The following is a 21,326-nucleotide window of genomic DNA, read 5'->3' as shown; positions in this document are numbered from 1 at the left end:
ATGTGTATGGGGGGTGAGAATGGAAGCCTGGGTATGTGTGCATGTCAGTGAGAATGGGAGCCTGAATGTGTGCCTGTTTATAAGAATAGGAGCCTGGGGCGGAGGGGGGGGGAGGTGAGAGAGAGAGAGGGAGTGTGTGTATATCTATAGCTATATATCTATAGAGAGAGAGAGCATATTAGAGTGAGAGCTTCTGTAATTGTGTAGAGAATGTGAGCTTGTGGGGGGGGGGGGGGGGGGGGGGGGAGAGCTTATGATAGTGAGAACTTGTGTGGGTGTGTAAGGAAAGGAAAACTACAGTAGGAGAAGAGACCCTGAAAAGGAATTAGGAAATGACAGACAAGGGAAAATGGGAAAAAGAAGACTGGGACCAACTGATTAGAAAAATACAAAGATCAGACAACAAAGGTAAAAAAAAAATTGAGATTTTAGCAATTTCAATAACCCATCTTTGGGAATGTTCATTTCTTATATTTTTGTATTTTGCTCTTTCTTCAGTATTCCAGTTCAGAGTCTAGTTTCTCAGGTGATTTTGGTTTTGTCTGCATGTTTGTTTCTAATTTGTAGTTGGTCTCTGCTTTTCCTGTGTGCGACTGAACTGCAGTATTTCTGCTAGTATGTAGGTTCTCCTTGGCAGAAATTACTGCTTTTCTGTACACCCTCCGACTTAATATCCTAGCGATATTAAGTCGGAGGAACCAAAACTTAAAAAAAAAAAAATCTGCCTACCGGGCAGCAGTTAGCAAAATGGACGCTCAATTTTACCAGCGTCCATTTTCCTAACCCGTAGCTGTCAGCGGGTTCGGAAACCGACACCCGTAAAATAGAGCATCGGTTGTTGGACCCGCTGACAGCCACCTCTACCGCTAATGAGGAGGAGCTAGGGACGCGCTATTGTCCTTAGTGCCTCCTTATTAGTGATCCACCTCATTTAAATACTGAATTGCGTGCCCAGGAGAGGTGGCTGGGCATGCGTCAGGACAGTGGGTGCTCAACACGGAGCACCCGCTCTCCTGTGTTTCTTTCTGTATCGGCCCGATAGTTAATTGGACAGTGGCTGGACTAATATCCAGGCAGGCCACACCATGGGAGGCCAGTGAATCACTGTTGGGCTTCCAGGTGGTATCCATTGGTGACCTTGGAGGAATGTGGACCACAACAGCCTTGTGGAATCTTTTTGGAAAGGGAGTGAACGGTGCTGATGGGACTATGACTGAAGAATCGTGCAAGTAGAAGTCAGCAGTAAATCTCATGTGAACTGAGGAAGAATAGGAGGTATATGTTTTGAGCTATGCTCTTCAAGTGAAGATTTAGAGGAAGTTTCCTTCTTGCAGTTGCTGCAACCTCAGTGCTGTGAACCCTGATCTAATCCGTGAATGTTAATCTTGTTCATCCCAGACTGCTGGAAATCCCAGAAAACAAGTTTTTGTTTTGTTGAAGATACCTTTGCACGTGAGACTTTTCTTTATCACAAGGCGTGGGTTCGTGAGTCGCATTGGTCAATCAATGGAAGAATTAGAGCTGCAGTCCCAGGAGGTCACAGAATGGAAAGTAGTGTGCTGTGGTGCTTTCCTTATCCAGCTTGAGAAATATAGCCTTTGCTTCTGGGACAGGTCCACTACCTCATCCCACTTGACCTGTTATTTTTTATGAACCCCAGAGAGTCTGGAGCTTAGCTCTCAAACAGGCATTAAATACCGGTCTCATTTTATGAGCTCCGAAAGGGAATTACATATAGTTGATGTCACTTGCACAAAAAAAAAAAGATTATTTAGAGTTGTTTCTACATCTCTCCATACATTTTCTAATAACTGAGCAGCAAAATGCTTTCCTGCCTATTATCTGCCTTTTATTGTTTAATGAATATTTAGCCATCAGTGAATTCAGAAAATAAAGGAGCAATAAACAGAGAAATAAACCTTTAAATGTACTCAGTAAATCAGGTTAAACCTTTACCAATTTAGAGCAGCTAATGGTTCATTTCAAAATGCTCTGATTTCCTGAAGGCTTTAGCAAACATTGTGACACTTGCAGCTTTTCCACGTGGGATATTAAATGGGAATTTGTCTGCTGCTCAGGAAACAGTGCAACTGCAACCAGCCTGTACGTCTTACTGCTAAAAATGCAGCTGTGACATGCAGCCACACCTGAAACGATACGTCATCGGCCAACAGTCAGACGACGCACATTTTACGAACTCACGCAGTGACAATGGGTACCCCAAATGTCACCAGGCTTTATCAGGATGACACAGACACGTAACTTATTGTAAACTAGGAGATGGGCAAACATTTCATGTTGTCTGCTTTCCTTCTAGGCTTAGCTGGTGACCACAGGCAGTTGTACACTTAATGCTCAAGGACCTCCCTGAGATTTCAGCAGAACTGGCCCATTTTTAGGTAAGAAATTAGGTTAAAAGGAAAAAAGATTCCAAGTGTTGAAGATCATGAATAAAGTGTGACTTAGGGGAAGGCAGTCCCAGGATGCTCTAATATCTGTGGCAAAAATTTGAATAAAATTGAGGGAATGGTTCATAAGAAGAAAGAGCTGGGGGAAGGGGGCTGGATGACGCACAAACATCGTAATAAGACTTGTTTCCCTATAGGAAACTAAGCTTAAAAAAAACCCAAAAAAAACAAACAACTTTGCATGCCAGCTTCCAAATGCATAGTGGTTTTGATAGAAGCTTATTGAAACAACAATATATACAATCCAAAGCTTCTCACATTAAGATGAGGCCCGAGGCAGCCTGTCTGAGAAACCTCCTTTGTTTAATAAATACTGTCCTCTAAAAATTACTGCCCCCCTTTCTTGCAAGAAATAACTATAACACTGGAAAAATAAGAGTCCAAGATAAAAGAAAAAAAAAATAACTCTTTCAAAAACAGGTCTACTAATTAAGGCTAATTTAGACTGCAGGAACTCTTACATAAACCGCATGTGACACATTTTGTAATGACTTGTTAATCATGTATAAGTTTATAAATACAGGAAGACCACTGAGCTATAAGAAATGTATACATTGGGGCCTTAATTATACTGCCCGTTGTTAAAAGGCAAATGATCAGAGTCAGATTGTGGAATAGATCCTTAACTATTTCCTGAAATTGCAGATCATCAAATGCAAAGCTGCACACATTTAGTGGAGCTCTCAAAACCACATAACCATAACTGTGAGATATTTTAATTTTCAACTAAACACAATATCTAGTACATATGCTTCCTTCTGTTTACTTAAGAGTTAAAAATTACTAAAAACCCAAATACCTTATTTATATAATCAAGTGAATCGGGTAGTGGGCCTGAAGAATAAACAAACATACATACCATATCTACATCACACACACGCCAACATATAACAAAATAAGATTATAAACATTGTGAGGTCCATATTCAAAAGCCATTTAGATGGATAACGAAATAGTTAGTCTAAATGACTTACTCGGCTACATTCAGCCCTTATCCAGCTAATGTTGCTTAAATGGACCCTTAGGCAGAGGCAGGATTGGTGTAACCTGCGGGGAGGAGCCCTGCAAGTTCCCTCCATCAGCAGGCGGAGCTAGCCAGAGCAGAGGCCCAAGTGGAGCTTCACCAATACTAGCCCCTCAGGTGCCGGGGCCGACTGGACTTAGGCGTGGGCCTCCATGGAGGTGAAGATCTGAAGTTTGGTAGAGAAGGCTGGCCAGCATAGTGGAGAATGCAGATGATCAGGCCACAATCTGGACAGGCGACTGGCAGCGGAGTCTGGACAAGGCAGAGGTCAAAAGCAGGCAGAGTTCAATTGAAGGCAAGGTACAGGCTGTGGTCAGTGGCAGGTGGAGATTAAGCAGCGTTGTGATCCAGTCCAAGGTCAAAACCAGAAGACCAACCTGAGGATGACACCATAGGAACATGAGGAGACACTGAAGACAGACGGGAGAAAGACGACCACAGACGAGGAAATACAGAGACAAACCAGACAGCAGGAATCAAGGGCAGAAGAGTAATGGATATTTGTTTTGATAGTAATGGAGTTCAGGACCTGGTAGTCTATACAAGGTTGGAGAAAGCCGTCTTTTCCCCATAAAAAATAATCCTGCTCCTGCAGGTGAAGAAGAGTGAACGAATCCACATTTCAAATTTTCGTTGATGTATTCCGTCATCGCCTGAGTCTCGGGCACCAATAGCAGGTTGACCCTACTCAGAGGTAGTGACTTCCCGAGTAGAAGGTCGATGGGACAGTCAGAGTCTATGTGAGGGAAGACTTTGCACTTGGTTTCTTGTTAAACCTGTCCTGGAAGGCAGCACAGATCCAAGGGAGGCCTGGAAGGGTTGCCAGATATGAGAAAGCCACCACTATTGACAATTCAAGTGTACTAAGATAGTGCTTAAAACAATATGGTCTCCATGACTGAATGTATCTGATATACCAGTTCACCACAGGTGAGTGTTGCTGGAGCCAGGGTAGATTCTAAACAAGAGGGTGAACAGGCTTCTGGAGAATATGGAAAGTCAATTGCTCAAAATATAAGAATCCCACCCTGAGAGAGATGGGACAGATTATGGCAATGATGGTCCCTGGCAGAGGTTCCCCATGGATAGAAAAGATAAGGAACAGTCAGGGTAGCCATTCCACAGGAATGGCATGATTACAAATCAAGCTCTCCTCAGTTTCCTATTGCACCTGAATTGAGGAAAGCTTCTGTGAGGATTGAACCCAAGTCAGTCTGAAGATGGACAGATAAAAATTTCCCCTCTCCAGAATAGAATTCAGAATAACCTAGAGTTGTCTTCCCGGTCAACCCTAGGTATTGAAGTTTTCCAGCCTGGTGGGGCAGTTCAAACCTGATGTCCCGAAGCACCATACAAACAGTGGTTTTGTTGGCAACGATGGCGTCTCTATTCCTCTGTGAAACGTGAGTGAGCTAACTGCATGGATTCCTCCTGAGAAATCGAGGGTGCAGATTCCTTAGCTGGAGGTAATACAGGATGTTGGAATCGAGGAGCCAGGTGTGGTGCAGTATGAGGGGACCTGCGTTCTCAAGCCCTTTCCTGAAAGTGTATGTCTGGGTACAAAGGGAGTTGAGTGCATCCAGTAATAAAGGAATCTCTCATCCTACTAGCACATCCTTTGTTGGTGCAGCCAAACCTTGCCAGAACACTGCTGTTTGCCACTGGAACCAAGTCAGTCTTTCAGTTGTCAGGGTTCTGAATTGGATCAAGTAATGGCCCACAATTTGTGAGTCTTTACAGAGACGTAGGAAGCCAGCTGCCGCGGAGGAAGAGTGCCCTAATTCCTAAAAAAACGAGATGAAAAATAGTTAAGAAATCAACCAGGTTATTTAACAGAGGGTCGTTGTGCTCCCAAAGTGAAGAAGCCCAAGCCAGCACTTTCCCAGTAAGGAGAGAAAAATATAGGCTATCATAGAAACATAGAAATGACGGCAGAAAAAGACCAATCGGCCCATCTAGTTTGCCCAGCAAGCTTCCACACTTATGTTTCACCAACCACCAAGTTCAGGGCCTTTGTTAGTAACTGTTTGATTCAAATTTCCTGCCATCCCCTGTCATTGATGCAGAGTAATGTTGGAGTTGCATCAATGGTGAACATAAGGCTTAATGATTAAGGGTAGTAACCACTGCATCAAGCAAGTTACCCCGATGCTTGTTTACCCAGACTGCACAGATCAATGCCTTGTTGGATGTTATCTGAATGTAAATCCTGTTTTCCACATTTCCCCCTGCCGTTGAAGCAGAGAGCAACGCCCGGTCAGACATAAAGCTCATGGATTGGAGTTCAAAAATAATTTGGCATCGGTTCAAAAAAACCACAGTAGGCTTTAGGGTTTCTATCATAACGTGGTGGTGGCGAGAGGAGTATCACAGAAGCCACAGGTGGCAGTGGTGATGAGGGTGCTGATGGTACTGTCCTGGCTGGGCAATGGTCCCTCTGGACTGCATGGCATCCATTCGGTTGCAGAGGGCCTGTACTGAGCACATAAGTTGTTAAATCTGTAAGACCAGACCTTGTAGAAGCTGATATGCCTGTGACTCAGTGGAGCTCATGGCTTTCACAAACTATCATACTGAGCAAGTGGTGAGCCTTGAGCCACTGTCAGGTTGGCACAACCTATTTTGTGCAAGCACAGAATAAACCTTCACAGGTGGCAGCAGAGACATCATGGGAAATATTTCCACCTAGCCAACCATCTTCCCCTTGAATTGAGCGCTTGCATTCTGCAGCTGGCAAGACTTATAACATAGGTAGAGTTCCAGTCTGAGACAGAGGCTCACTGAGAGCAAGTGGTGGTCAATTTGTGATCCGATATCATGGCAGGCTGAGAGCAAGGCGAGGTCAAGTCCGATCCAGGGTCAAGGCAACAAGGAGACAAAGCTAGGACAAAGATTGACACTAGAGCAGGAACAAGACAAAACAAAAACTCACAGAAGACAACCAGGAATGTAGAAGGAGCAAGCGGGACAAGAGGAAAAAAGTAGAAACACAGGAATAAACAGGAACATGCAGGAATGCTGAGCAACTAGCTGTCACAAAGACACTGAGTTGTAGTTCTGAGCCTCTCTACAAACTAGAGGAAGTGATGTCAACAGGGTGTGTTCCAAACAGAGACTATAAGAAGGCTCAGGAACTGCAGGAAATTCAGCCATGATGCCGGAGGTGCTTCACATTATAGGTGAGGGATGTAACAAATACAGATTACATAACTGGAACTCTAGCTTCTTCCTGTGGACTACCATTAGCCCTGGAAACACCTTGGACTAGGAACTAAGTTTCCAGCACTAAGAAAAAAAAACAAGGGGGGGGGGGGTAATAACTAATGCCATCACCAGCATAGAATTTCCATGCGAGGGGTCTAACAAACACATATTGTGCGCAAACCTCCTTGATGCATCGTCACTAAACTCTGCACACAATTGCGAGTGAAACTGTGTTCTTCCAAGCATCTTATAATTAGCTCTCCTATGCTGCTCTATGGTCGCTGGACATGGATGCCAGTAGCATCAAAACAAATGGTCCCAGCTGTTATTTCCAAATAGCTTCTCTTCCCTTCCTCCTTTTGTATATCCGCATTTTACCAATTACATAAAGTAAAGTACTATGAAACTCTGAAGCAAATAAACAGAACTACTCAAAATTGTAAGGTATCAGCTTTGTCCTCAAGTGTAACTCACAACAGTAGAGCAACACTTTACCCAAACACTATAACAAAATGATAATGATCTAAAAAACAGACTTATAAATCAATCAAATCGAGACAACCAACTACCCTGTGGAGCTCCAAAAGTGGAGTACAGTATGCCTTTGAGCGGAATAGTTTAAATTAGAGTCGTATATGTATGTAGGGCCGGATATACACTGACAGCATCCATAGACAAAGAGTAGAGAGTGGGAATGGGGAGGGGGGGGGAGAGAGAGAATCCGTTTTGGAGGTCCTTCAAAACATTTGGCACCCTAGGCTTTTGCCTCTATTGCCTAGGCCTAAATCCAGCCCTGTATGTATGACAAGGAAAGAGAGCGAGAATGAAAGAGAGCATGAGCAACTACTGGCCATCAGACAACCCCATAACGAATAATTAGCAAGGATACAGATGACTCTTAGTTGGGATTTGCAAGCCTATGGCTAATTGCTGTCCCTAGAAATGCTCTGGGGATTTCAGCTTCAGATATGGATGTAGTAAGGAGCTCAGCCTTTGGCCTATTAATTATTTTCTCCTGGAGAACATCGATTCCCAATTTGAACTGGTGCTGTTTCAGCAAGTTGGCGGCACTCCTGGGGGGATGAGTACACAGCAGGAGGCTAAAGCTTTCAAAAAGGGATTTCCATATCGCTGCATGTGACATGCATGCTGAAAACCCTCTCATCTTTTGTGCTACATATTTCCAAATCAAAGTGTGTTGCAAAATCTATTCTTCTTTCAGAAATAACTGGGCTCAGTATGCTATATTATGTTAGTACAAGTATTTCAAAAATTGCCTGCCTTCAAATATGCTCAAGCAAATTATTCCAATTGGTTCAGCATGCTGCAGTGCAAACTGTATTTGATTTGAAGTGGAATGATCATGTTTCTTTGAAAGAAAAAAAAAAAGATCTTCACTGGTTGCCTGTGCTTTAAAGAACGCAGTTTAAAATACTGACATTAATACATAAAGCAATGTATACTGAAAAACAAAGCATGTCTAGCTGAGAAGATGAAGTTCTATAGCCCAGTACGTGCCTTACACTCATCCACTTAAAATCTACATGTGGTATCATCTATTCTTGCGTTTTGCTTACAAGAAACCAGAACTAGAGCTTTTTCTATTGCAGGAGCACAGTTTTGAAATGTCTATCCGCTGATATTTGTGAGAAAGGCGATTACTTGAAATTCAGGGGGAAAAAAAAGGGAAAGATTAATTTGTGCAGGCCTTTTCATGATCAGGAAATATTTTGTGGACTGTAGCATCATCAGCAGAATTGTAATGATGATGATGATTATTTTATATTATGTTTGCCTTTATGAATGCAAATTTGTTATCCGCATTGAACAGATAAAACTGCAGACTAGAAGAAAGTAAGAAATAAAAATAGGTACTATAATGTGAACACAAGCTCACTAAATATTAGTGCCAGTCCAGAGAGCAAGCTCAAGTCACCCAACATGAGAATAAAGTTTGGATCAGGACCAGAATACGTTTAACATGCACTACTCGGATTTTTATTTATTTTTTGCCCTAACATAAGCTGCCTAGTCAATAAATATTTTAATTACTTGACTTCTGAAACCTATTAATACTGATCAACATTTTCTGATAATCTTGCAGTTCAAGCCTCCCACTGACCCAAATTTCAATCCCTTTGCATTTTACCTCCATAGTGTGTGTTTTGCCCGAAGACGTTTGACCATAAGCAAAAATGGTTCCATTGTAGCCTTCCAAAACATCTGCAGGAGAAAAAGAAGAAAAAAAATACATGTCATAGGAGGTCAGTTTTCTTCATGAAGAATCTCATTTATCTTAGATATGTAGTTAGTTGGTCGGCCCAGGGGCTCAGTGGTAGCGCTGTGCACTGCCAGGAAGAGAACATTGGGTTTGATCCCCGAGCCAGAAGACTGCTCTTCAGGCCAGCAGGGCTGGGGTTTCAGAGGCAATGTTCACAGACTCTGGGTGGGGATATGAGGCAGGGTCTCAACCATTGCTCAACGGTGATCCCTAGTGGACAGACTCCAGGTCCACAGCTGGGCTCCTGAAGGAGCCACAACGTGAGACCTCTTTGGGGGCTGTAAGCCCAAAAAGGAGCAGGAGGAAATTATCAATTTATAAAATGCATAACCAATTTAAAAAGTGGATTACCACATTACTATTCATGAAAACTGTCAAACATTTTGTTTAAAACTTTCATGAAGATTGTACTCAGTTACCATCAAATATAGCCATAATAACTAGAGCTAGCTCCATTATCCTAATTTTTTGCCTACCCAAAAGATAATAATTGATAGACAAATATATAGAACAACAATGTATTATAGGAATTTGCAACAAATTATACAGAAAAAAAAAGTTTGCTGTTTTTAAGTAGCTAATCCATAACTACGAGAAGACTAGGCTTAAAATACTAAAATGAGAACATCTTAATTTGAGAGCTGCTTTTGCCTACCTCAATAACTCTGTAAACTCTTTATTTAAATGATTTTTAGCCCACCTTTCCAGAAAATACATTCAAAGAGGATAGCATATCAACAATAAGTAGCTAAATTTCAGTTTCCATTAAATGTAGTGTATTTGGAATTTCAGAAGGCATTCCTCATGAGAGGCTTCTAGGAAAAGTAAAGTCATGGGATAGGTGGTGATGTCCTTTCGTGGATTACAAACTGGTTAAAAGACAGGAAATAGAGAGTAGGATTAAATGGACAATTTTCTCACTGGAAGGGAGTGGGCAATGGAGTGCCTCAGGGATCTGTAGTGCCATGGAGTGCCTTTCCAGATCATTTATAAATCTGTATTTATAAATGATCTGGAAAGAAATACGACGAGTGAGATAATCAAATTTGCAGATGATACAAAATTGTTCAGAGAAGTTAAATCACAAACAGATTGTAATAAATTGCAGGAAGACGTTGTGAGACTGGAAAATTGGGCATCCAAATGGCAGATGAGGGTTAATGTGGATAAGTGCAAGATGATGCATATAGGGAAAAATAACCCATGCTATAATTACACAATGTTGAGTTCCATATTAGGTGCTACAACCCAAGAAAGATCTAGGCGTCATAGTGGATAACACATTGAAATCATCAGTTCAGTGTGCTGCGGCAGTCAAAAAAGCAAACAGAATGTTGGGAATTATTAGAAAGGGAATGGTGAATAAAAAGGAAAATGTTATAATGCCTCTGTATCGCTCCATGGTGAGACTGCACCTTGAATACACCTCTGACCCCGCCCCCTCTCCTTTTTGCAAGCCCTGGGGATTTACACACGTCCCAGGGCTTTACGCGCGTCGCCAGGCCTTTTTAAAATAGGCCCGGCGTGCGTAACATTTTGAAAATCAGGCCTTAAATTGCGCAGTGGAAAATTTAACTGTACAGAAAATAATCAAGGCTGTGACTGCAGTGATTGCTAGCAGAATAGATAATATATCAGCTCAAATTGATGATTTAAAAACCGCCGCTTAGACGCAGTTGAAGGGAGAGTGGTGGTGGTCACAGATGACTACTTGGCAGCAGCAAGAAGGCTGGACAAATTAGAAAAAACAAGCTGAGAGCAAGATGAAAAAATGGACCAGTTGGAAAATTGTTTCAGGAGAAATAATTTATGATTTATTTATTTATTTATTTAAGGCTTTTATATACCGACTGATACAAATCAAATCAACTCGGTTTACATCGAACTAAGCAATTAACAAACACCAATAACAAGAGAAAATTTGATGAAGCAAAAAGTTACATTAAACAAGGGCGCATAAACTGGGGAAAAGAAATAAAGAGGGGAGAACCAAGATAATTTACTATATACAAACAAAGATGTGGGAGGGAGGCAGAGGAACCAGCCTCATCATGATGTATTTGTATGATTTAGTGTTTGTTTATTTACAGAGGTGATGAGAACAATTCTGAGTTAAGCTGTAGGGCTAGGAACAGGGAAGGCTCGACTGAAAAGCCATGTTTTGAGTTTCTTTTTAAAAGTTAGTGGCCAGGTTTCCTGCCTGAGGTCCGGGGGCATGGCGTTCCAGATGGAGGGACCTATTGTTGAGAATGCCCGGTCTCTGATGTTTGAGTGGTGCACCACTTTGTTTGGAGGAACATGTAGGGATCCCTTGTAAGCTTCCCTTAAGGGTCTGGTCGCAGAGTGAAGTTTGAGAGGCTGTTGCAGGTCAAGAGGGGTCTGATGGTGAATGCTTTTGTGAATAATTGTGAGTGATTTATGGAGAATCCTAAAGTTTACTGGGAGCCAGTGAAGATCTTTTAATACGGGAGAGATGTGCTCTCACCGATTAGTGTTAGTCAGAATTCTTGCCGCCGCATTTTGGAGCAACTGGAGGGGTTTTATTGTAGAAGCAGGAAGACCTTGCAAGATGGAATTGCAGTAATCAACCTTGGAAAACAGAATGGCTTGGAAAACAGATCTGAAGTCATAATGAAAAAGAAGCGGCTTGAGTTTTTTTTGAGAACATGTAGCTTGTAGAAGCACTCCTTTGTAGTGTGGTTTATGAATTGCTTTAGGCTCAGTTGACTATCTATTATGACTCCAAGGTCTCTAACGTGGGAGATTTGTGTGTTAGCATGCAGCTGATGGTGGAAGGGACTGCCTTCTGGGGAGATGAGCAGGAGTTCTGTCTTGGTAGTATTAAGCACCAGGTTGAGGTTTGAGAGGTGAAGGTTGATTGTTTGTAAGTGAGAGTCCCATAGTTTGAGAGCTGAATCCAGTGAGTTAGATATGGGGATTAAAATTTGGACGTCATCTGCGTATATGTAGAACTTCAGTTTTAGGTTTGAGAGTAAATGACAGAAAGGGAGTAGGTAAATATTGAACAGGGTGGGCGATAAGGAGGAGCCCTGAGGGACTCCGAATGGGGCGTTGGTGCGTGGGGATTCCTTGTTATTGATTTTGACCTTATAGCCTCTATTGCTAAGGAATGAGTCGAACCATCTGAGGGCGGATCCTGCGATTCCTATGTCTGATAGTCGGTTTAGAAGGGTAGTATGGTTTACGGTGTCGAAGGCCGCCGAGATATCGAGAAGTGCTAGGAGGAAGGACTGTCCTTTGTCAATGCCGATGTATACCTGATCTAGGAGTGAGATGAGGAGGGTTTCGGTGCTGTGTTCTTTTCGGAATCAATATTGTGACGGGAGTAGAATATTATGTTCTTCCAGATAATTAGAGAGTTGATTATTTACGATTTCCTCCATGATCTTGGCTACAAACGGCAGATTTGAAATAGGGCGGTAGTTGTTAGGGTCGTCCGGGTCTAGGTTCATTTTTTTTAGTATGGGTTTAAGGGTGGCCAGTTTGAGAGCGTCCAGGAAGATTCCCTGTGAGAGGGAGCAGTTGTTAATGTCAGCTAGATGTTTAGAGAAAAATTCCGGTATGAGAATCAGGAATTTGGAAGGAATTTGGTCTAGAGGGTGAGTGGAGGGTCTCATTCTTTTTATCAGGTTTTCCACCTCTATAGTGTAAGTGGGATCAAAGGATTCCAAACCTACGTATGGGTTCGGGGGGTTCGGGTGGGGGGGGATCTGGAAACAGCATGTTAGGACTGGTTGGTAATCTAGCCAGGGTTTTGGAGATTTTGTTCTGGAAGAATAAGGCCAGATCATTCGCTTTCGATTGGGCTAGGTCGTCAGGGATTGTTGGGGAAGCAGTTTTGGTGAGTTCTGATACATACGAGAAGAGAGCCTTCACATCGAAGATCATATCGTGGATACGGTGGGCATGGATATCTCTTTGTTCGTAGCGTAGCAGTTCTGTATTGGTGGAGTGCAGCTTTGTATGTGGCTAGAGAGTGAGGGTTGGGGTTCTTCCTCCATTCCTTTTCGTTGATTTGTCAGGTTTCCCAAGGAAGTAACAGAGCAGAAACTGCAGAGACTGTTACAAATTGGTTGTTGGAGAATCTGGGGGACACAGGACCACAAGGCCTTGTAATTATAGCACAAGCGCACAGACTCAGTGGGAAAAAAAAAAAAAAGTCGGCTATACTCATCCCCGGGTGGTTATCACTCGAATAATGACCTTTAGGGAAAAACAACAGATTGTGCAAGCATATTGCAAGGTGCTAACCTGCAATATAATGATCAACCCATTCGGATATTTCAGGATTACTCTATTAAGGTGTCCTTCAGGCACAAAGCATTTGTCCCCATCTGCTCAAAATTGGTAGAAAAGCAGATGAGATTCACATTGCAATTCCCGGTTAAGCTACGAATCTAGCAGGGAAACCAAATGCATGTCTTTGAAACAGCAGAAGCAGCAACAACATTTGTAGACGGACTGCCTAAATAAATTGCTCATAGCTGTTTGGTAAGATTGGAGCAGCGAATAATGGCAGCAGGCCGAATCTGTTCTTTATTGCATTCCTGCTTTTTTGGGTGCTCATGTTTTTTGCAGCGCAAGGAGATATTGTGACCTCACTTGGAAGAGACATACTCAGCTGTTATTTGCAGCTATCCTTCACTGGTAGGCTTGGACTGTTTTGATGATTTTATGTTAACCGTTTATTTTATGTATAATTGCCACTGAGCAGCAGGAGATCATGGCACTGCTACTCTTTTGGGAAGCATCAAAAAGCAGATCAGCACGAGAGGATTCATACACATATAATCTTTAGAGAGCTGCATTTTGTTTATTAAACAAGGTCAACAAAGAAACCCTATGAGGGGTTCAGAAGATGATCCATGCATGATAAGAATTGGGAGAATGACTAAAATCTCTTTGGTGGCAGAAAATGTGAAGACCCTGCATAAATAATTATAATAGAAAAAGAAAGTGTTTTTAAAGAGTGTCGTTAAAGCGGCGATATCTTTCATGTTTGTTTAAATGGGGAAATGTTCTTTCCTGCACGGATACACTACAGAATGTCAGGCATGACGGTTTAGCTTAAAAAGGCATTTTTTTCTTCTTTTTCATTTTATTAAATATGGTAAATTTGTAATTGAGAAAACAATGGGAATTGTTTTGAGCGCCATTGATGCAGATACATGTGTGTGTGTGGGGGATGGCACCCGCTCATGTTAAGCATAGCTCCTGGTCTCCCACAATTGGATACTTGGATGTTAAGGGTTAGAGATACTTGGGATTGGGAAGGGGAGATATAGGGTTGAGGAGGGAAATGTGAGGGGGGGGGAAGGGAAGGACAGCTAGGATGAAAGGAAGGTTTTAATAAAGGGGAATTTTCTAAGTAGGTAGTAGTAATACTTTACTTTATGAGACAAATTTGTTTGTGGAACGGATACGAATGTTGGATACCTAATGGTAGTAGGAATGTGAGGCAAGACTGGGTGTCCCGCATTTGCGTATAGAAAAGAAAAAAGATTTGAATCAATACGTTAGAAATGAGGGAGGTCACTAGAATTTTATCCTGGAATTTAAGTAGTCTAGGGTTCCCCCATCAAGCAGAAAAAGGTACTTCAATCGTTAAAGAAGAATGATGCTTCTATAACCTACCTTCAAGAAACTCATCTGTCAGAAGGTTAGAGTAAAAAATTGGCCAGAAAATGAGTGAGCTCTTGCTTCTTTTCTGTGGCTAAAGGTAAGAAAGCAGAAGTAGCCGTTCTGATAAATAAATCTATGAAATTAAGAGAGGATCAAGTGGAGACCAAGATGGCCACTGCACAGATCACACGCTAGTGCCTCGGCTGCTCAGAGGATCTCTGATTTAAGCCTACTTTAACGAACTGCCTTTTTATTTTCGGATTCAACATGCCGCATACGAAAAGAAAGGCAAAAATCAGAGATAATATTACCTCGACTCTGATTCTTGATCCACGACAGCTGAGGATAGAGTCATTACTAGCAGGACCCATACACTCACGGCCAGAGGGAGGAGCCATGAGAGGAACCAGCAAACAGCAGACGCTGAGCCTCCAGGCAGAGGAAACATACCTCAGCCCCGGCGCGCCGACTCCCAAACCCCCGTTTGAGTCTTCGAGAAAAACGGAGGACATGGAGGATGAGCTAAAGGGAAAATCTTCCTCAAAGGACCTCGAAGCCCCGAGAAGAATCGGTGAAAGACAGTTTACTTTGGTGAGCTCAGTATTACAGAGCTCCACGGGCTCGATGGTAGAGTAGCAGCTCGGTAATAACGGAAGGATGGGCCCGGCAGAGCCAGGAAGAAGAGATCCATAAATAAAGGTAATATATGATCAACCTTTGATAAAGCCCTCTAAGATTACATTGGAAGAAATCTGGGGTGTTCTAACATCTATGGACAAATCTATTAAGGCTTTAACTATATTGGTGAAAGAAAGTACGAAAAAGGTACAGAGTCTGGAGAATAAAGTAATATCCGTAGAAACATCAGTAAAAGAAATGGAAGTTAAAATTTAAAACTTGAAGGAGGTGATTAAATCAGAAAACTTATATAACAAGAAACTGGAAAATATAGAAAACGAAATAATGAGATCAAACCTGAGAATACTAATTTTTCCAAAGTCTAAAATGGTGTCTCCCCGGGATTTATTTAAAGGTTACTTAACGAATGTTCTAAAATTTCCTGAATAAGCTATTCCTGCAATATCATGAATATTTTATATACCATCAACTAAAGATATAAGAAATGATTTACAAATTCAATTAAATGAATCTTTGGTGAATCTAACTTCGATTTTAGAGATGTCTCAAGAAATAGCTATAGATTCAAGAGCCATACTTCTGGTTACATTTACTACTGAGAGAGACTCTGTGTAAGATTGGCTTTTCAAAATCAATCACAGGAATTTTATGGACAACAAGTGCGAGTATTTCCAGATATAACGAAAGTCACCCAAGAAAGAAGGAATATGTTCCTGGCATTGAGGAATGAGGCAGTATCAAGAGGGGCTAGATACCATCTACGTTTTCCATCAATGTATAATCGTGTATCAGAATTCTAAACATGTATTTACAGAACCAGATCAATTGCATTTGTATCTGGATTCGCATTCCTAATATGACCCTGTTGGGGGTTTGGCAATTGATTTAATTGTATGGCTATATACTATGTAGAATTTAATGTAAAATGTTCCTATTAGGACTGCTCCTTTGATATCATGGTCTCCCACTATTTTTATAATTTTTCATACTATTTTCAAGGTTGAAAATGTTCATATAATTTTTTGATTTATTATGTATTGAGCCTGAAATATTTCAGAACAGTAGTTCTATTGTAAATTTGGAAAATTCAATAAAAATAAAATTTAAAAAAAAAAAAGAGGATCAAGTGATCCAGGACCCTAAAGGGATATTTATAATTATTGGCAAACTGAGTGGTAAAGAAATTATTTGCAACCTTTATGCACCTAGGGGGTCATTTTCAAAGGAGTTACGCATGTAAATGTGACATACTATCGTAGCAATTTTCAAAAGCTATTTACTCGAGTAAAGTGCACTTACTTGAGTAAATCCTATGGACAATTCAATGGCATATATTGTAGCAATTTTGAAAAGCCCACTTACTTGAGTAAAGTGTATTTACTCGAGCAAAAACCAGTTTTGCTCGAGTAAATGCTTTTTAAAATCTACCCCCTAATGAATACAAAGGTGCTTTTTTTTTTCAGATTCTAAAGCTGTTAATAATCAACACACAGGGTCTCTTATTTGTGACTGGTGACTTAACTATCCTCATGACCAGAGATTTTTATAAATCTCCTAGCTCCCAGTTTGCTGGAAATTGTAAGAAAAAGGGTGTTGCCTTTCTGCGTCAAAAGCTAAACACCTTAGATATTTGGAGAGTTCTCCATTCAGAGGTGAAATATTTCACTCTTATATCGAGAGCTCATACCTCTTTTACCTGGAATATATTATATAACTCGAGAAGTTTTTCATATGATTGCCTCAGCAGAGATTGGCTCACAAACACTCTCAGATCAAGTACAAATTTGGGTAGACATGCGATTATCAGAATGGAAAAGGGGTGAGCATATTTGGAAATTTCCAAGTTATTTTAAAAAATGTCTCTGATTTTCAAGCTTTTCTCCAGAATAAGTGGAAAACGCTGCAACTGTTTTGGGAAATAAGCAAAGTACTTTTAAGGGGAGACAATTTCCTATTAGATTAGTAGGAATTCTCAGATAAATAAAACCATCTTACAATTGGAAGATAAACTAAAATTAGCCAAGGAAAAACTGATTAGGAACTTAACTCCAGCAAACAAGGCAGAGTATAATGGTATTTTAGAAAGCTTGAATGCTGGTCTTCATCTAAGACCAGCATTCATCTAAGAGCACAAAGAACATTACAAGTCACAGAACATAGATTGGGAAATAAGGCTGGGAAATTTTTGGCAAATGCAGTTATAGTACGAGGTGGTAAAACTTTAATTGAAAGACTGAAAACTAAGCAGGGCTCTGTAGTATCTAAGAAGGCAAAGATTTGTGAGGTATTTAAATCTTTATACACAGATAACAAAACACGGGGACTTATGGAGAAAAATATTTTTTTCACCGACTCAACATTACCCAAGATTTTGGAGTCGCACTTAGAACTTTTGAATAGACCTATACAAGCCTATGAGATTTTAAATGTAATCAACACTAGCAAATCTGGAAAGGCACCAGGCCCTGATGGGTTTTATTATGATAGTAGGTCCAATAAGTCAGTTTTATGCTGATGCATTACAACAGGAATCCTTTCTGCAGGACTTTAATAGAGCACATATCACGGTGTTAACCAAACCAGGGAAGGATCCATTACTGCCTTCTTCTTACAGACCTATATCCTTGTTAAATTGTGATTTAAAGATCTTCGCAAAAATATTGGCAGACAGAATGAGCCTTATCCTTCCCACAATTATTTCAAATAGCCAAGTAGGCTTTGTTAAAGGCAGAACCACTGGAACTCAGTTAAATTAAATCACAGCCATGACCTTATGCAAGACTATCTCAGCAATGGCTGAGGGGTTTGACTCTGAAAAAGCCTTTGATCGGATCTCGTGGCCATATATGTTTTCGGTGCTTCAAAGTTTTGGTTTTCAGGGAAATATAGTAAAATACAGGGATGTGCACTGATTTTTTTCTGTCATTTTCATTTTGGGTTATCTGTTTTTCATTTTTAAAATGGTTCATTGGGTGTTTATTTTGGATTTCCCTAATTTCGGAGTTGGTGCGTACTAGCAGAACTTAGTGTGCACTACCTGAAAATGTTAAGGATAAGTTGAAAAGTGTCAATTAGGGAGCAGTTTGTTAAAGGTATGGTTCTACATTCCCATTGGCTGTCTTCTTAGTTATTTGCTCATGCTGCCAAGATTGCAAGTGGGGGGATGGCCAGTGCCTGGTAAGAAGAGTAAACAAGTGATGTAATACCATTAAGTTCTAGTCAGCAAAAGCAAAGGGGCCCTGGCATTTAGGGACATGCATACTTTCAATTCCCCTGCTGTGTATGTGTGTGTTTGGGTAAGGGGAAGTAACTGGCGTGAATGTATGGGGTGACAGGTGGGATAGAGACTGGGTGGGATGGTGAGAGAGAAGCAGCCTGGTGTGTGTGGTGGGTGACCTGTCACCCCATACAGTTACTCCCCCAACACACCAGGCTGCCTCTCTCTCACCAGTCACAACCTCAACCAGTCTCTCTGACACACCTGACTCACCATATAGTCACCCCAGTCACTCCCCCTCACCCAAACACAAATCAAAGGAATTCAAAGTATGCATATCCCAAAATGCCAGAGACCCTTTTACTAAAATATAAAGATACTGGCAAATTCAAAATAAGCATTTGCATTACATGCTTTTGCTAACGAACTTAATGGTATTATTATACCACTTGTTTGTTTACATTTGTTACCAGGCACCAGCCATCCCTGCCCCCCCCCCCCCCCCCCCCTTCGCTTGTATGTCAAGGCATGTTACTGATTGGGTAGGTGATTCTTCTTATTTTTCTCCTCGGGAATGTCTCCAAAGTTGGCTGGGACTGATTTCTCTGAATGCTTTACTTCAAACAAACATAGGATAGATACCCAAAAATGTTAGTTCTCTATTAATAGTGGATTCCTGCAGAATAGCTTGGGCTTTACTTTGTAAATTACTTCATCGTATAGGTGGAGTTTCCTCTCATGCATTTTTACAATAACCCTTTGTTTCCCCCAGGTAGGAACAGTAGAGTTTTTCAGGGAAGGCAGAGGACAAAGTGTAAGAGTATCCAGCAACTTTTCCTGAAGGACTCAACTATCGTTCATAGTTTTCAAGAATTGCAATTGACATTTTCTCTTCCTTCTAGTGAATTTTTTGCATACCTACAACCGAAACATTTTATCATGAGTTTCCCTGAACACCACTGGGATTTAGTTACTAATAGTAAACTGAAGGAGTTTCTCATGGGGGACAAAGTAAAGAAGCCCGCTATAGCAGGTTATAACCGAATCTTAAATACCATATGTACCAAGGAGGATCTCATTGGGCTTCATGCAAAATGATGTAAATGCCCAGACCTTCAACTCACATTAAAAGAATTTAATTATTGTTTTACTTGCATACATGAAAATTCAGAAAATATTGTAATAGAAATAATACAAATTTTTTAAGCCATTTTACTTATCACAAGAAAAAGCATAAGAGGCCACACTTTGTTCTTCCTCTACCTGTCTCAAATGTACGGAGGACAAAGGAACTTACTTCATGCCAGGCCATTCAAAAATTCTGGGAAAAATAAGGAACTTTTGCTCCAATTTAGTCATGATCTCTCTTCCAGTAGATCAAAAAATGTGGTTATTTGGTACTTTCAAAAGCATGAACTTGGATATGGATCCAAACACACTGTTTATAGAAAAGGCAGGTTTATTAGCAAAAAAAAATAATTTTACATACTTGGATTGGTAGGGAGATTCTGCAATTTTCTCAATGGCATGCTAGAATGGAAAGACTGCTCACTTTTGAGTATTTAACAGCTAAGAAAGGTCCTACTAAGAAATATTTAGCCATGATGGAGGTCTGGCAGGCTTTCATTAACCAAATGGGCACCGTGAATTTGTAACAAGGAGAGTAATAGTGCATTGGGTAAGACTGAATGTATAATTTTGAACTTGTAATATTTTGTTAATGCTTCCTAGAAATTTTGACAGTGCCCAGTGCACATAGATACCAAGAAAAAGGCGGAGGGAGAGAGGAAAGAAGCATGGCGTTATTACTGTACATTATTTGTTATTGTTGATTCTTGTACCTCATTGTTTCAAAATTAATAAATAAGTATGAAAAAAAAAGGCAGAAGAAATGTAAATAGTTTTGGTTTTTTTTGTTGTTTATGTAATTTGTAAGTTTGCATTTTTCTGTCCTTTCAAAATCGGTCCTCTTCCTAAATTATGGCAAGGAAGCGTCGCACCTAAAGAAGTCACAGGGGTCACCACGGTAACGTTTCCATTGTTCCATGTATAGAAATTCTGCAAAGGACAATGAAAACAACTGCAGCCAATCCCAATGTTAACAGATGCAGATCATTTACCTACAAATTTCAAAACAAAAGTAACAAATATCTCTAAAGAATTCTCTCAACTACCTTATCCTACCTTTATCAATAAAGACAGTAATGACCAATGGTCTGAATTTACATCCTTAACCGAAGACACCATACTAGCTATAATAAAGAAACAAAAGCCCTCAAACTCTCCTGAAAATCCTTGTTCAGGCACCTTTTTTAAAGCTTTCAGTATTCATGCATGTACTTTTTTGTGTTCTTTAGTCAACCAATCTCTAGAGACAGGACAATTTCCAAATAATTTAAAAAAGACCTCTATTCTACCTATCCTGAAATCCAAAACAAAAGAAGCAACCGATCTCAATAATTATAGACCCATTGCATCACTTACCTCTTTAGCCAAATTAATAGAATCTGCAGTCTTACGTCAGCTATCTGAATTTCTATCAGACAATAACATTCTTCACATTAATCAACATGGATTCAGAAAAGGTCACTCAACTGAAACTCTCCTTCTAGCTTCTTTTGATACCCTATTCCGCGCTTTTGATTCTTACACTGACTACATTGCTGTTTTCTTAGATATCTCAGCGGCCTTTGATACCGTTGATCATCACATACTCATCTCTGGTCTTAAATCTATTGGTATAACAGGTACAGTTCTAAATTGGTTCATATCTTTTCTTACATATCGTCCTCAACAAGTTAACATTAATCATCACTCCTCTAATGCTTACACAATTCCATCTGGTGTTCC

The 21,326-nt window shown here is 40.6% G+C and overlaps 1 protein-coding gene across 1 annotated transcript in view; it reads right to left on the bottom strand.

The window, feature by feature from the left end:
- Nucleotides 1-21,326, bottom strand: part of KIF5C (kinesin family member 5C) — a 269,359-nt gene that overhangs the window by 151,125 nt on the left and 96,908 nt on the right. Inside the window, exon 3 of the mRNA XM_029605443.1 lies at nucleotides 8,846-8,919. Coding sequence (XP_029461303.1) covers nucleotides 8,846-8,919 — 74 coding nt within the window. The remainder of the gene's footprint in view (nucleotides 1-8,845; nucleotides 8,920-21,326) is intronic.

Source organism: Rhinatrema bivittatum, chromosome 6, assembly GCF_901001135.1.
Source record: "Rhinatrema bivittatum chromosome 6, aRhiBiv1.1, whole genome shotgun sequence".
Taxonomy (NCBI): Eukaryota; Metazoa; Chordata; class Amphibia; order Gymnophiona; family Rhinatrematidae; genus Rhinatrema; species Rhinatrema bivittatum.
The sequence above is the reverse complement of the archived record's forward strand: the minus strand, read 5'-3'. Positions and strand labels throughout refer to the sequence as shown.